The sequence below is a fragment of the Sapajus apella genome, unplaced genomic scaffold (assembly GCF_009761245.1).
Source record: "Sapajus apella isolate SASKATOON/1434 unplaced genomic scaffold, GSC_monkey_1.0 scaffold123, whole genome shotgun sequence".
NCBI classification, from domain to species: domain Eukaryota; kingdom Metazoa; phylum Chordata; class Mammalia; order Primates; family Cebidae; genus Sapajus; species Sapajus apella.
In genome coordinates, this window is record NW_022437063.1 from 2,777,382 (window position 1) to 2,793,770 (window position 16,389).

General features: G+C 51.6%; 1 protein-coding gene and 1 long non-coding RNA gene across 3 annotated transcripts in view; one reads left to right on the forward strand and one right to left on the reverse strand.

Moving 5' to 3' along the window:
• FBLN1 (fibulin 1) overlaps positions 1-8,190 on the forward strand; it is an 88,214-nt gene extending 80,024 nt beyond the window's left edge. For both annotated transcript variants that reach the window (XM_032261458.1, XM_032261460.1), the window contains one exon: positions 7,831-8,190. In XM_032261458.1, coding sequence (XP_032117349.1) covers positions 7,831-7,970 — 140 coding nt within the window. In that variant the 3' untranslated portion in view covers positions 7,971-8,190. The remainder of the gene's footprint in view (positions 1-7,830) is intronic.
• Positions 8,191-12,388: 4,198 nt separating this feature from the next.
• Positions 12,389-14,046, reverse strand: LOC116538922. Its single transcript, XR_004263845.1, has 3 exons — positions 13,800-14,046; positions 12,697-12,878; positions 12,389-12,520 (listed from the first exon to the last, which is right to left on the reverse strand). It is a non-coding gene; the product is annotated as an uncharacterized LOC116538922 (long non-coding RNA).
• Positions 14,047-16,389: the final 2,343 nt, after the last annotated feature.

The window sequence follows — 16,389 nt, forward strand, 5'->3', positions numbered from 1 at the left end:
TTTTTTTTTTTTTTTTTTTTGAGTCGGAGTTTCGCTCTTGTTACCCAGGCTGGAGTGCAATGGCGCGATCTCGGCTCACCGCAACCTCCGCCTCCTGGGTTTAGGCAATTCTCCTGCCTCAGCCTCCTGAGTAGCTAGGACTACAGGCATGCGCCACCATGCCCAGCTAATTTTTTGTATTTTTAGTAGAGACGGGGTTTCACCATGTTGACCAGGATGGTCTCAATCTCTTGACCTCGTGATCCACCTGCCTCGGCCTCCCAAAGTGCTGGGATTACAGGCTTGAGCCACCGCGCCCGGCCCACCTGCGCTTTTTCTAACTTAAATTGCTGGGAGTTTTTTGGGGTTTTCTTTTTCTGAGATGGAGTTTCACTCTTGTTGCCTAGGCTGGAGTGCAGTGGTGTGATCTTGGCTCCCTGCAACCTCCACCTCCTGGGTTCAAGCGATTATCCTGCCTCAGCCTCCCAAGTAGCTGGGACCACAGGCGTGTGCCACCACACCTGGCTAATTTTGTATTTTTTTTTAGTGCAGACGGGGTTTCATCATGTCGGCCAGGATAGTCTTGAACTCCTGACCTCAAGGGATCCAGCTGCCTCAGCCTCCCAAACTGTTGGGATTACAGGTGCAAGCCACCGCGCCCGGCCTTCAGATTGCTCTTTTAAAACAGTTAATTTCCACTGGTATGAGATATTGTACAGCCTCTTGATTGATCATCTTGTTTGCTAAAATGCTCTTTGACAGCCCCGTACACACCATTGCACTTTGTCGGTAGAAACACAAGCCTCGCGTTGGTGGCTGCACTTCAGAAGGGAGGGTGACTTGCGCAAGGTCACACAGTGGGTCAGTGCAGAGCAACACAGGAACTCAGGGCTGTGACTCTAGGTGTCTTTATAGACCAGCGTCTAGCGTCAGAGACGTGAGGCTCAGGCGGAGAGACCCCCGCCGCCACTGACTGTCATCATTTCAAACAATGGAGAGACAATCACGTGCAACGTCAGATAGCAGGAGCTGAAAGATGGCTTCGAGACAGGGCCGAGGATGTGGCCGCAGAGCGCAAGAGGCAGCGACGGTCTCCCCACGGGACCGTGCGCCTCGTGTTCAGGGTCCTGGGTCCCCAGCACGTCAGCCGCAGCTTACAAAGCAGAGCCAAGACCTGAAAGTGGAGCGCCCCAGGGAGCCTACATTTTTCAACGGGGAAAAAAGTGCTTAATTATATCTTTAAGAGGCACAGACATGCCGAGGGATCCAGCAGCGTCTGAGACCTGAAGCTAAATGCCAAGGATGAGGATTTGGAAGATGAACGCAGCTGAACTCAGCACCGTGGCCTTTCTTTTCTTTCGGGGCCTTTGGAAAGGTGGGAAGGTAAACACCCCGGCAGGTAAGACAGACGAGCCAGGCGTGAGGACAGTGTGCCTCTTGGTCCTGCCTTTTGCTGCTGGGGTGGCCCTTCCAAATGAAGTGCTCTCATTCCGAGCCTCCAGTGGCTCCCCTTTCCTTCAGGAGAACGTGTTGTCTTCATTCCCAGATTGTGAGGCTTCAAGCGCTGATTCTTCCTTCTCTCCCTTTCCTCCTTCTTCTGTCTCATCTTACTATGTAATCATGGCAGAAAGCCTGCCATGGGCCTGCCAGGCCCTGAGTTGGGCACAGTGGGGCAGAGTTGAGCTGATGCTGTCCCTGAACAGGGAGCCCGACTGTGAGCGTCCCCTGAAATGAGCAGATGCAGTGTCACAGTGGAAAGAGACCAGGTGCCAGGTGACACAGGGGGCCCGGGGAAGACTTCTGTGAAGATGTCTATGAAGCAGTGCAGCTGGTCTCAGTGCCTGGCACAGGGGGGATGGCAAATCAGAGTCCGTAGGATCAAATGGTTGGATGGAACTGGGCCCCTGGAGGTGGCTCTCCTGTTTGCCATGCTGCATGTAGGCAGTAAGTGTTCCTCGCTACTTCTTCCTCCTTCCGTGACAGGGAAGCTGGCTGTGGTTCTGGAAGAACAGTGGTGTAGAATTGGTGGTGGGGAGGAAGCCGGGAGATGACCCAGCTTCCTGGTTCTCTGACACTGACAAAGTGAGGTGCTGGGGCAGTCCTTCACCAGGTGGCGCATGACTCAACCTCATCTGCCCGTGTCTCCCCGAGATTGAGACTGCTCCCAGAACTGGCCTGAACCTTCATATTTTTGGGCTTTGCACATGCTCGTCCTGCTTCCTTGGCTCCTATGTATTCCTCAAAATCCAATTTAAAGCTTCCTGTTTAAAGCTCCCCTGTGCAGAGTAGCCCCTAATGGATGGGTGGATCCATGGGTGGGTGAGTGGATGGATTCATGGGTGGGTGGGTGGATGGATGGAGGGATGGATGGATGGTTGGATAGACGGATGGGTGAGTGGATGGTTGGGTTGATGGGTGGGTGAATGGATGGGTGGTTGGATCCATGGATGGGTGAGTGGATGGATTGGTGGGTGGGTGGATGAACAGATGGGTGGGTGAGTAGCTGGATGGGCTGATGGGTGGGTGGTATGAGAATCTTGATTCTGCCGGCATTTATGTGTCATCTGTTATGTGCCAGGCACTGAAGACCAGCTGAACTGTTTAGGTCCTCTTTCATGAAGTCCTCCCCGGCCACTGGCCTGGGTTCAGTCGAGGTGAGGGCAAGGAGGTGGAAGTCATGCTTGAACCAGCCTGGGGATGGAGGAAACGTGGTCCCCAAAGCAGAGCCCAGGAAAATGTGGCCAGGCTGGGGGCGTGTGGGCGGGTCCACCTACAGGGCATGGCCTGGGAAAGGGGTCCTGGGTTGAGGGGGCTGCGTGCAGACTGGGAGATGCAATGTGGACCTCAGGTCAGAGGGGAGGGATGAGAGGCTGATTTTGCAAGAGCAGGCAGGGGTGCACACGCCTCAGAGCCGGCTGTGTGCAGCTGTACAGTCTGCTGTTTGACCTTGGCAGCATCCCTCTTTGTTCTACCTTAATGATTTTTCTTGCTAAATGCAAAGAACCTGAGAAAATCCAGGCCCTGAATCTGACCCCCATCGGTGGTTCAGCCCCGCGCCTCCCTGCCCCTTTGCAGCGCCCTTCCCCCAGCGCAGTCCTTTGCTTCCTTTCCTGGTTCCCGCCTCGCCATGCAGCTGTTCACAATCAGAATCATCGGCCCACAGCGTGGAGCTCCAGTCTCCAGCCATTGTAGAGATGAAGCTTCATGAAGTGCCCTGATGCAACGTATTTAGGGACAAACATTTTCCATATATTCAGGGCTTTCCTTTCTCGTAAATCAGTTCAAGAGAAATTCTGAACACCTGCTGTCTGTTTCTAAGAATTCAGCCACGCTTTGACTGAAAGTTAGATCACTTTAAATATTGGAATGCTTTTTGATAGCCAGTCGTCATTTCTGAGCGGAGAGAAAAAGAAGGACATCAAGTTTGTTTTGTTTCTGATTTTGAAGGTTGCTGCTTTTAATCCCTGTTCACAGAGGAAGAAATTGAGACTCAGGAAGGTCATATACCCCACCTGGGGTCCTACCACGAAGCCAGGTCGGTTCGTGCCCTGCAGCTCTCAAAGGGCCTACTTAGAACGTCTGTGGCAGGTCCCTGTCCCACGTGGAGCTCACGGCATGAGCACTTTCTTCTTTCTTTCTGTCCCCAGACTGACCCCCAAGGAGAGACCTTCGGTTTCTCTACATTTTTATTCAGCCAGTGTGAGGCGCGCGTAGCCTGTGCAGACCCTCTGTGCATTGGAACTGTTGGTGATATTATCAGTCCCACGTGCGTCCGGGAGTCTGTGTTGAAATTTAGACATTTGGCTGGGCACGGTGGCCCACCCCTGTAATCCCGGCACTTTGGGAGGCTGAAGTAGGCAGATCACGAGGTCAAGAGATCGAGACCATCCTGGCCCACATGGTGAAACCCCCTCTCTACTAATAATAACAAAAATTAGCCGGGCATTGTGGCTGGCGCCTGTAATCCCAGCTACTCAAGAGGCTGAGGCAGGAGAATTGCTTGAACCTGAGAAGCAGAGGTTGCAGTGAGCCAAGATCACGCCATTGCACTCCAGCCTGGGCAACAAGAGCGAAACTCTGTCTCAAAAAAAAAAATAAGTAAATATAGACATTTAAGATAAATATATGCACATATCAATATAATATGATTATTATATATTTTATGTTTACATTTTATAAATTTTAGAGTAAATATAAACATTTTATATAAATATAGATCTTATTTGTATGATATTTACATATGTAAATATAATTATATAAATGATTATATAAATTATATGTAAATTTATAAAATATACTTTATATAAAATATTTAAAATATATAAATTTAACATATCTATAAGATATATTTAAATGATACACTAATATGTTTTATAATATATATTTTATATGTATAATAGTTATATATCATGTATGAAACTATATAATATACAGAAATATAACAAAATAGGAATCTTGTTTCTGAGATGGGGTCTTGCTGTGTTGCCCAGGCTGGAGTGCAGTGGCACAATCTCAGCTCACTGCAACCTCGACCTGTCCAGGCTCAAACAGTCCTCCCACCTCAGCCTCCTGAGTAGCTGAGGCTACAAGCACACACCACCATGCCTGGATGATTTTTTGTAGAGATGGGGTTTTGCTACATTGCCCAGGCTGGTCTTGAACTCATGGGCTCATGATCTTCCCGCCTAAAAAGTGCTGGGATTGCAAGCGTGAGCCACTGTGCCTGGCTGAAACAAAAACATTCCTGACTGTCGCTTGCAGAGGTGCCTGCCATCCCTCCCTGCAGCGACTCACAGGCTCAGCCAGCCTCTCGCCCTTCTCCTTCAAGCCCCAAACGTCTGAATGCCAGGAAGCGTGGTAAGAACCATCTCTGAGCCTAGTACCAGTAACGTTGGCAGGTCACCATGGCTGGGGGGAGGGGGAGCGCTATTGTTGGCCTCAGGCCTGGGGAGAGAAAAATATGACATACAGGGGGTCACGGGGGTGTGTTTGGGTTCAGCTCTGTGACCCACACGGACCCTGGTGGGCAGACCCAGCCCAGGGAGGGACAGGCAGGAGAGACCCGGTCAGCAGGGCCTGCTGGCAAGCCCAGGGTGGTGACAAGCCTACGTCTTTTGCCGGGAGCTGAAGATGTTCATGGGCTTTCAAACAGGACAAAGCTGCCGTGTCATCACCAGGTAGCAGGCAGAGCAAGGGTGCTGACAGCCTGCAGAAGCCTGCGCTTATCTCTCCATCGGAGCTAAGGCCCATGTTTGCTTAGGGAACAGCCTGAAATTCCTCCCCAGCTGCTGGGCCTTTCACTTTTGAAACATAAGCCCAGGGAGAGAAAGGGGGGACGCTGTGCCCAGATTCTCCTTCTGAGCGTGAACTTGATGTTCCTGACCGGGAACCAGCCACTCGTACAGAAGGCCTTCCTGACCCTTCCGTTGTCCACTGAGCCTCTGCTGTGTCCTCGGCACCAAGAGCTGGAGATAGGCTGTCCCCATGCACGTCTCCGAAGCATGCAGAGGAGCTGTTTGCAGAATCCAGCCCGGAGTGAGCTGTTTGTAGTAGCCGGCAGCTATTTCTCAATGTGCGGCTGTGAAGCTGCAGGCTGCATGTTTGCTCTTCACAGTGTATCCAAGCAGGTATCTCAGAGCCAGCTCACACCAGCTCACACTGGCTCACACTGGCTCACACCGGCTCACGCCAGCTCTGGGGAGCTGCTTGTACACATCTCTCCACAAGTCCACTTTCAGTGACGCCACGGGGTACCTGAAATTGGCCGTAGAAATTGACCTATGGTATGATCGGAGAGCCCAGTTGTTAGGTAGTCACCCCCAGCCCTACCCTCCACGCCACTTCAGACAAATCCTGCTCTCAGAACACGTGGGACAGAGAAGGGACCTTGGCGGTTCATTCACAGATGTCAACACCCGTAGGCCTGTGCCTGTTTGGCCGCAGACTCTGGGAAGCAGCCTGCAGCCCTGGCTCGTGTAGCTTCCTCTGCAAGAGGGGCGCCTCCTCCAAGAAACCTGTCCTGACTCCCCAGCCCTCCTCACCACCATTCCTGCACCTGTGGACAGTGCACACCCTTCGCCAGAGCCTGGTGCCCACCTTTCATCCTAGCCCTTCCACCAGCTTTAAAGCCAGGATCCTGTTGGTTATGTCTGTAACCCGGGGAACCATCCCAGCGCCTGCTGAGGAGCACATGTGTGCACGCGAAGGGGATCTGCTGAGCCCTCTGCTCTGGCGGAAAGGCCGTCCTGCACAGCTGGAGCTGATGCCTTGGCAGGTGCTGTGCTGGGCAAATGGATCGTGCAGCACAGGAGCACAGGGAGACATGGCACCGCTTGCTCACCAGGGGAAGGGGCACAGGGCCATGGCACCGCTTGCTCACCAGGGGCAGGAGAACAGGGGCATGGCACCACTTGCTTGCTTGCTGGGGAATCTAGGCCTCGAAAGGGTGCACCCTCTCCACGGGGCAGTGAGGACTGTCCCATAGTCACCCTCTGCAGACTGTGGAAGAGTATCTGTGAGCCTCTGGGTGACCTGCAGAGGGAAGGCAGTGCCAGCCGGGCCTGGCCAGGGGACATCGAGATGGCAGGCCCAGGTTGGGGAAGAGTTGTGGCACCCACTCTTGTTACCCCAACCCTGCTCCCCTGGAATCTGCAGAATGCCTGGATGCTCCTCTTCTACCCTGGCGTGGCTGAGCTTTGTCTGTGCCCTGTGCTCTGACCACGGTCTTTGCCTGGTCCCCACCCTGGTATAGGCAGAGCTCCCTGCAACCGCCAGCTGTTTTCCAGAACAGACATCAGTCTCCCTCCACCACCCATCCCCCTTTTGACTCTCCTGGGCACTCCACTGCTGCTCTGATCCTGTCACTCTGGCCACCTCCTGCTTCCCTGTTATCACAAACACCGAACAGTGAGCTCAGGTGTCACCCTCCACAGAGGCATCCACAGCAAGGGGTCCAGCGGCATGGCCTATGGGGAGCTGGGACTGCTCTGCCTGGAGAATGGTCCAGGGCCCACTGCAATCCTCACAGGTCCTGGGGAAGAGGATACACCTGCTTCATTTCTTCTCAGGGGTCAGAACTGGGCAGTGGGATGGAAGGAGGCAGACAGATGTCTATCAGGCATCTACTCCATGCCAGCCCCTTTTCTAGGCTCCCTTAAAACCTGTCAGGTAGGCCGGGCGCGGTGGCTCAAGCCTGTAATCCCAGCACTTTGGGAGGCCGAGGCGGGTGGATCACGAGGTCAAGAGATCGAGACCATCCTGGTCAACATGGTGAAACCCCGTCTCTACTAAAACTACAAAAAATTAGCTGGGCATGGTGGTGCGTGCCTGTAGTCCCAGCTACTCAGGAGGCTGAGGCAGGAGAATTGCCTGAACCCAGGAGGCGGAGGTTGCGGTGAGCCGAGATCGCGCCATTGCACTCCAGCCTGGGTAACAAGAGCGAAACTCTCTCAAAAAAAAAAAAAGAAAAAAAAAAAAAAAAAAAAAACCTTTCAGGTAGATAGATGGTGGTGGAGTAGAAAACCTGGGCTCAGAAGCTGGCATTGACCCCAGGGCCGTCCAGTTTCAAAGCCCACACCCACAGCTTTCCTCCCGGTTGAGCAGTGCGTGATGGAAAGGTTGTCACAGCAAGTAGTGGGTTTACTTTCACCATCCCTGGAGGTGGAAGCAGAGCCTGAGGTGAACACTTGGAAAGGGATGTTCTTCAGGGAACTCGGGCATCTGGCTTAGGATGGGACTCAATGAGGTCTAAGGCCCGTTCTAGCTCCAAAACCCTTGGGGGAAGTCATTTCCTGATCTCTACGCTGCTGCAGCGCCTTCTAACCTCCAGCACGCCTTCTGCTGTCTCCCCAGGTGTTGTGCGCCAGGTGAGGCCCATCATAGGCCCGTTTCATGCAGTCCTGAAGCTGGAGATGAACTACGTGGTCGGGGGCGTGGTCTCCCACCGAAATGTTGTCAACGTCCACATCTTCGTCTCTGAGTACTGGTTCTGAGGACGGTCTGCAGCGCAGCCATGGGTGCACCTCCAGGCCAAATCATTGCTGCCAACGACTGTCCCATGTGCTTGTTTGTACCTTCAGACTTTCTTAATGTTATGTATTTGTTTGTAGCATTAGGCCGACATGTATTAAGCTGAGCCAGATGAGTAAGTCCATCTGATGTATTTTTGGTGTTTAAAATATGAGTCCAGTTGCTCACCTGTTTGGTTGAAAACCTTGCTCATTTTTCAATGCAAAGGCTGTGTCACTCCCCTTCTCTGCCTCTAGTCTGGGCCTTGCTAAGGGCCAAGGAAAGAAAAACATTTTTAAGGGGCAGCCAGTCCAAATGCCAAAAGAAGGCCAGTTCTCGCCCTGATTGCATGAAATTTGACATTTTGGCACTTTTTTTTTTTTTTTGCCCATCAGATTTTCAATGATGTAAGGACACGACCGATGTAGAATAGCACAGCATTGGTGATAAATTCCCCCGAGAAGCGGCATGACAGAATGCCTCGGGGAGCACTTGGAAGGGAAATTGCAGTTCTGTTGAAACAGAGGAAAATCCCTTGGTAAAGTCACAGCCTGTTAGGGCCTGGTGGGCTTCCAGCATGTTCACCAGGGGAACGGCTGGGTTTCTCTGCACTCTGCATCATCCAACTTTTCTTATAGGCGGCAAAATAAACAACTTTGTGATCCTCCTGATGGTCTGTGCATGAGAGTCATTCAAGAAGAGGGCTCTCTGCCAGCTCAGGAGTTCCACCTAAGGGACTGGAAATCTTCCCCCCTTCCCCCTGCCTCATCCTGCCCAAGGATGTCTCAACGCTCCTCCTGCCCCTCCAGGTTCAGGGTGGGGCCCAGCTTGTGTATTGGAACAGCTTCCTACACACATTGGTTTCAATTCCATGCCCACCCTCTGAGAATCGTGGCTCAGATTTGTCCCATGTGCCATGTCTAGTCCTGCTAGGCACGCCCCAGGGCTCTGGCTTCTGTGTGACTTGCTTCCAGTAGCATCCTTTGTGGCATGTGAATCTCTCTAGCCAACCCTAGAGGGAGGTAGTGACCCTTCAGCAGCCATGAGTCCCTGCTAGTCACAGGCCTGGGCCAGGCATGTCGCAGATGGTGCTTCACTCATTCCTCCTGGTGGCCCGGTGAGGTGGGTATGGTGGCACACAATCTTGAGATGGGCAAATTGGGCTCAGAGAGAGGAACTCAGCTGCCAAAATTCATACATTTGAGAGACAAAGAGGGAATTGAAATTCCATTTATCTGAATTTAAGCCCTCTCTAAACTCTATGTCAGCAATAGATGTAGACAGACTGAATTTATTGGGGGACCAACACCCCAATTGGCATCAGTGGCGGGGCCGGAAGCTCCCGGTGCCCCAGGGCCCACTTGGGCCGCCAGGGACTCAGCATCCAGGCTCTGTTTCCACACGTGCCTTTCCTCCAAATCCTTCCCGAGGTTGATGCCATCTTCCTAGGTATGGATCCTGTTTGTGGCTCAGAAGCTGTCTCATCCCAGGCCTTTCTGCAGCCTGGGCCCTAGCACTGGCTGAGATCTCAGCCCCACACTCAAGCCAATACCACTCCAGCTCTCAAGAACATGGTCTCAGGCCGGGCGCGGTGGCTCAAGCCTGTAATCCCAGCACTTTGGGAGGCCGAGGCGGGTGGATCACGAGGTCAAGAGATCGAGACCATCCTGGTCAAAATGGTGAAACCCTGTCTCTACTAAAAGTACAAAAAATTAGCTGGGCATGGTGGCGCGTGCCTGTAATCTCAGCCACTAAGGAGGCTGAGGCAGGAGAATTGCCTGAACCCAGGAGGCGGAGGTTGCGGTGAGCCGAGATCGCGCCATTGCACTCCAGCCTGGGTAACAAGAGCAAAACTCCGTCTCAAAAAAAAAAAAAAAAAAAAGAACATGGTCACATGGTCTCTGCCACCTTTGGGAAGACCTTTCCAAGGTCACTTATTTGGGTCACTGGTCCATCAAAGCCAAGTCTGGGCCAGCCAGGTACAAGGCCTGCTGGAGCATTGGCCCACTGGAGCTGGTGATAAAGAAGAGGCCGGATGTGGGGCCGGATGGTCTAAGGAGCTACATCCGGAGACAAGACAGGTGCAGGGAACATCCACATGGTTCTTCATGCCAGGAAATTAGTGAAGTAGAGTCCTGGCAGGGAAGCAGGGCTGGGGGATGGAAGGAAGCTTCAGGGCGAGGGGCAGGAAACAGAAAGGGACACATGGGGGAGGCACTGCCGCCCACTTGCAGTCTTGGGGACAAATCTGCCAGAGCCAGGCCATTCTGGGCTCAGCAAAGGTTTTTGGGACCCTTCTTCCTTAGCGTTGGGTGGGAAGACGGAGGTGCAGTCTGTTTTGGGAAAGGAGCTTCCCATCCTCCTAACAGAAGTTAGGGCAGGCCGGGTGTGGTGGCTCACACCTGTAACCTCAGCACTTTGGGAGGCCAAGGCGGGTGGATCATGAGGTCAGGAGTTCAAGACCAGCCCGGCCAGGATGGTGAAACCCCGTCTCTACTAAAAATACAAAAATTAGCCTGGTGTGTTGACAGGTGCCTGTAATCCCAGCTCCTCGTGAGGCTGAGGCGGAGAACTGCTTGAACTCAGGAGGTGGAGGTTGCAGTGAGCCGAGATCATGACACTGCACTCCAGCCTAGGTGACAGAGCAAGACTCTGTCTAAATAAATAAATAATAAATAAATAAAAATAAATTAGTTGGGCATGTGGCCAGCGCCTGTAGTCCCAGCTATTCAGGAGGCTGAGGCAGGAGACTCTCTTGAACCCAGGAGGCAGAGGTTGCATTAAGCTGAGATCCACTCCAGCCTGCGCAGGAGAGTGAGACTCTGTCTCAAAAAAAAAAAAAAAAAAAAAAAAAAAGAGCAGCTGCCACTGGGTGTGGTGGGGGGGGCGGGGAGTAGAGCCAAGCCTCCTGCTACTGATTGGCTCTTGAATAAGCACATGATCCGAGCTGTCCAATCAGAGCCCTGCCTATGAAGGGGTGTCCCTCTGGAGCAGAAGATGGCAGGAGGGGCCCACAGGTAGGCGGTGAGGGCGCCAGGTTGAGGAGCCCAGGGCAAGAGAGGAAGTCCTGACCCTATCTGATTCAGAATCAGGGAGGCATGGCCAGACCTCTCTCTGCAGGGCTAGCAGGGCGAGTCACTGCCATCCTGCGAGCTCGTTTCTGCATCTGCAAAGGGGAGAGTCCCAGATGGCATTTGGGAGCGCAGGAGGGCATGAATGCAAGAGGGCTTTGTGCATTGCAGAGCGCTGCCTTCGTGTGTGAGGTCTTATTTTCATTGACCGTTGAAAGCAGCGATGACGGTGATGATGATAATGGTTGCCACTGGCAATCCAGCCACGTGAGTGCGCTCTGGAAGCTTGGCATCTTTTCAATCCGGTATTTCTTTTTCTTAATCATCCTGGAGAGACTTGATAGACAGTTGTGTAAATTACCCGCCAGTCTGACTCTTCATATTTCATATCATGCTATGAGTTGGGCACCTAATGGTCCCTTAAGTATCTCATTATACTTGCAAAGTAATTACTGTCAGAGCCTAGCATCGGCAGCACTGAGGGACCCAGCTAATGGGAGCTGGAGGTGCCTCTGAGTTCTCCCACAACAGTGATTCCTTCTTAATTGTAGCCTTAGAACAAGATAACTGAAGGGAATTGCTAAAGGCAAAGTGGTTTGTAAGCAGTAAGCAGCAGGAGACAGCAAACACACAGAGACGCCTAGTTGAATCCTTGCTGACCTGGTAGAAGAAACTTGGAGGGAAGGTTCCAGAAGGTCTTGTAGGGTAGTATTCGACCAGAAAGCTGCCTGGTTTTTTATTCCTAAAGGAAATCTATTGTGCTGTGTAGAGGAAGTCTGTGGTATGTGTCAGGAGCGCCTGGACCACCGGGGGTCCCAGCAGGACTTGCTTTAACCTATAGGTGGGCATTGAGTGTGGGGGTGCCAGGGCCCGCCCAGCCAACTAGAACTCAGGGAGGTCAGCCAGCTTTTCCAAAAACACCTGGGAATCAAGTTGGGTTTTTTTCCCTGATACTTTAGTATGAAAATTTTCAAATATACAGCAGAGTTGGAAAAATTTTACAGTGAGTACCAGGGCACCTTCCACCTAGTTCTGCCACTGATATTTTATGAGATCGAGTTGCATTTTGAAGAAATGAAAATATGATGAGATAATAAACACAAATAATGTGTGTTTTGTAGGCTTGCGTTCAAATTCAGCCACTTACCAGCTGTGTGGCTTTGGTCACATTGCTTAATGTCTCAGAGCTCTGGTTTTCTCTACAACAAAATGAAAATGAGGACAGGTACTTCCCAGGAGTGACTGTGAGGTGAAAGGGGGTGATGACATAAAACAGTGCAAGAACTGCTGCATAGGAGGCCCCCCATAAATAGTGCTGTCATTACAACACACCCACAGGACCGTCTATTCAGTAAGACGCCACATTTTATGAGAGTCTTGTGTGGACAAGCAGTGAAACCTCAGAAGAATGTATGAAAGAATAATTGGAGGCGCTTCTGTGTGACTTGGCTTCAGCAGTGGCACTCTTTGCTGCTTTGGTCAGGGCCACCAGCTTCCGGAGGACACGTTTGCTTATCTTTGGGCAGTTCTTGGCTGAGGCCACTGCCTGGACTTCAGCTGTCCGTCACCCCAGGCCAGTTCAGCTCCATGTTCAAGACAGTTTGCACAGCTGTCCCTACCCTAGCTGTCCTCTGTCCACCTGGACGATGTCTGAGTGCCAATGACAGTTCCTCATTTCCATTCACGTTTCCCCACATTCATGCCAAAGAGATGGGCGCCAAGATGCCATCCATCTTCATTCTGGACACGGAACTCACTCTTGAAGGACTTCTGAAGTCTCAGAGAAGAAACAGAGCCACCATAGAGCTTTTGAAATACGGCCTGGGAGAAGCACAGTGACAGTCACCATTACTCCCAATAATCACATTACTTGTTGTGGGAGAAAGACCTACTATGTGCCAGGAAGTCTTTGGTAACCATCCCTAACACACACACACATTCTCTCACACACACTCACATGTGTGTGCTCACACGCACACGCACATATGCTTCCTCCTCAGCCCCTCTGCCATGCCCAGCTCAGGGCCATCTTCTCCTTTGAGGATGCTGACCTCATCTCCTGAAATGACCCTGCCCTCCCGTCGCTCCAGAACTTAGGCTGCCACCTGCTCTGGTTCTCTCTGTGTAGTCTAGTATGCGTCAACGATTCTCTGTGTGAATGTCTTTCCTCCCTCAAGATAGTAGATCTGTGATTATTACTTTATCTATCTATCATCTATCTATCTATATTTTGTGTAGAGACAGGACCTTGCTATGTTTCCCAGGCTAGTCCTCAACTCCTGGCTTCAAGTGATCCTCCCACCTCAGCCTCACATGTGTGAGCCATGCCCAGTCACCTGATCTGTGTTTTGTTTTGTTTTGATATGGAGTCTTGCTCTTTCACCCAGGCTGGAGTGCAGTGACTTGATCTCAGCTCACTGCAACCTCTGCCTCCTGCGTTCAAGAGATTCTTGTGCCTCAGCCTCCCGAGTAGCTGGAGTTGCAGGTGGGCACCACCATGCCCAGTTAATTTTTTTGTATTTTTTTAGTAGAGACAGGGTTTTGCCATGTTGGCCAGGTTGGTTTCAAATTCCTGACCTCAGAGGATCCACCCACCTCGGCATCCCAAAGTGCTGGAATTACAGGTGTGAGCCAATGCGCCTGGCCTGATCTCAGTCTTTAAGAGAGCAGCAGCTCATCTGTGGCCACCGCTCCCTGGGGACTTGCCAGAAGGGAGGTGCACGGCACAGGGAAATTACCCACCTCTATGAGACTTTTTCAATGGCATCGAGTGTCCTCCGTGGCAGCATGCAGCACAGAAGCTGAGGTGCAGCTGCATTCCACTTGGAGAATTCCACTGTGATTCATGGTGTCCGCTGCAAGTTCAAGGTGTCACCATTTAATTATTAAACATCATGAGGCATTAGGAGGCTTGGGCACGCACTGATAAGTGATCCATTTCTAATACCGCTGGTTTATTACTGTTTGTGGCAGCTCCTGCACGAATCGGTGTCCATTAACTAAGCAATGGTATTATAATTACACATTTAAATTATGCATGGGAAGGGTGTCAGCGGTAGAAGTCAGACTGCAGTGATTACTTTGAGTCATCAGGCCTCCTGGATGTAGTCTCTCTGCAGATAGCTGTAACCCCAGCTTGTTTTCCGCTCCTTTTCTGCAGACGCGTAGAATCTGCTGCTGGCTTCCACCGAGCTGTCTTCTGGGGGTTTTTTGGTGCTGCAGGAGATAAACACATGTGTCTTCCCAGTCGGACCCAGCGGATGCGCTATCCTAAATCCTGTCCCTTGCCTGCCCTAAACTCCATGGCCTGCTTTTTCATGGAAATTTGCTTTCTTTTTTTTTCTTTTTTTGAAATGGAGTCTTACTCTGCTGCCCAGGCTGGAGTGCAGTGGTGTGATCTCAGCTCAATGCAACCTCTGCCTCCTGGGGGTTCAAGCTATTCTCCTGCCTCAGCCTCCTGTGTAGCTGGGATTACAGGCACCAGCCACCATGCCTGGCTAATTTTTGTATTTTTAGTAGAGATGGGGTTTCACCATGTTGGTCAGGTTAGTCTCGAACTCCTAACCTCAAATGATCCACGCGCCTCGGCCTCCCAAAGTGCTGGGATTATAGGCATGAGCCACCACATGCAGCTGGAAATTTGCTTCTTTAGAGGAAAGCACCATTGATCCTACCTCCTTGATCTGGTTTGTAAGACATTATAACCCCGATACTATCTGAAACCATCTTGTCTCATTCCTTCTGTCCCATCTTGTTCATTCATTTGTTCACTCATTCATCCACTCACTTCACGCCCTCCCTCTGGTGAATCAGTTCCCTTCTGTCCTCCCCACGCTATCCAGTGTTCCCATAGGCCGCCAGATTACTTTTCCAAAACTCCGATGGGATGGAGGCCCTCTCGATCTCAGATCCTTCAAGGGCTGCCTTCAAGGGCTCCTGCACCAACCTCACGGTGTGGCTATGTGACATAATAAAAAATATACGCTTCTATTTAGTCTCTTTCCCAGTTCCTGACACAGAGCTTCTAATCCCTTGGAATCTCCTGGGTGATAGGAATGTCTTTTGTTCTAATGAGGTGACTCTCAGTAGCTCTTGAGTGGGGTTGGGGGCTGAGTACCAGAAAGACCTGGATACAACTAGGAGCCTGGAGCTTTCGGCTCCACCCCCACCCTCCAGGAAAGGGAGGGCGGGGCTGGAGATTAAGCTAATAATCCATCACACCTGTGTGATGAAGCCTCAACTACAGGATCCAGAGAGCTTCTGGGCTGGTGGACACATCGCATGCTGGGACAGTGGCGCTCCCAAACTCCATGGGGACAGAAGCTCCTGTGCTCGGGGCCCTCCCAGAGCTCTCCCTGTGTGCCTCTTCATCTGCCTGTTCATCTGTATCATCCATAATGTCCTTTATGATAAACCTATACACCTAACTGAAGTGTTTCTCCGAGTTCTGTGAACCATTTTAGCCAATTACCAAACCTGAGGAGAGGGTTCTGGGGACCTCTGATGTGTAGCCAAGTCAGACAGAAGTGTGGGTAACCTGAGCACCTGATCCATGCAACTGGCATCTGAAGTGGGGACAGTCTTGCAGGACGGAGACCATACCCTGAGGTCAAGAGATAGAGACCATCCTGGCCAAGATGGTGAAACCCCGTCTCTACTAAAAATACAAAAATTACCAGGCGTGGTGGTGCAGGTCTGTAATCCCAGCTACTCAGGAGGCTGAAGCAGAAGAATTGCTTGAACCCGGGAGGTGGAGGTTGCGGAACCAAGATCACACCACTGCACTCCAGCCTGGGTGACAGAGTGAGACTGTCTCAAAAAAAAAGAAAGAAAAAAAAAATGAGAAGGGAATGTTTTCTACTCTGCATCATGGAAACGCTCTTCTCCTGCAGCCTATCTTGACGATTTGATCGTTGCTCTTCTCAACCCAACCTGAATAATTGCATAGTTAATTGTGCACAGGTAATTCCCCCAGAGAAGGTGTTGGTGGAGGAGGTGTCTGACTCCCACTCTCCTGGAAGGGCACCAGGCTCATCTCTGTGCCAGATCCCGGCGCGGCGGAGCCCAGCAGCGTGCACGAGGATTTTGGTGCATATCTGACTGCAGGCGCAGCTCCACACCCGGAGCCTGGTGGTCCTTGCTGCTTGTTTGCTCTGCTGGGTCAAGTCGGAGGCTGTTCCTTGGAGCTGAGGCTCTGCCAGGGTGATTGAAGTGAAGATGCACCCTAGCCTCGAGGCTGGAAAGAGCCAGGACTTTCGTTTGGGGTTTCAGCCATTCCCCCCCTGTCGGTTTCCTATGACATTTCTGGAAAGCGAGCGTCCCTTCCCTTTTC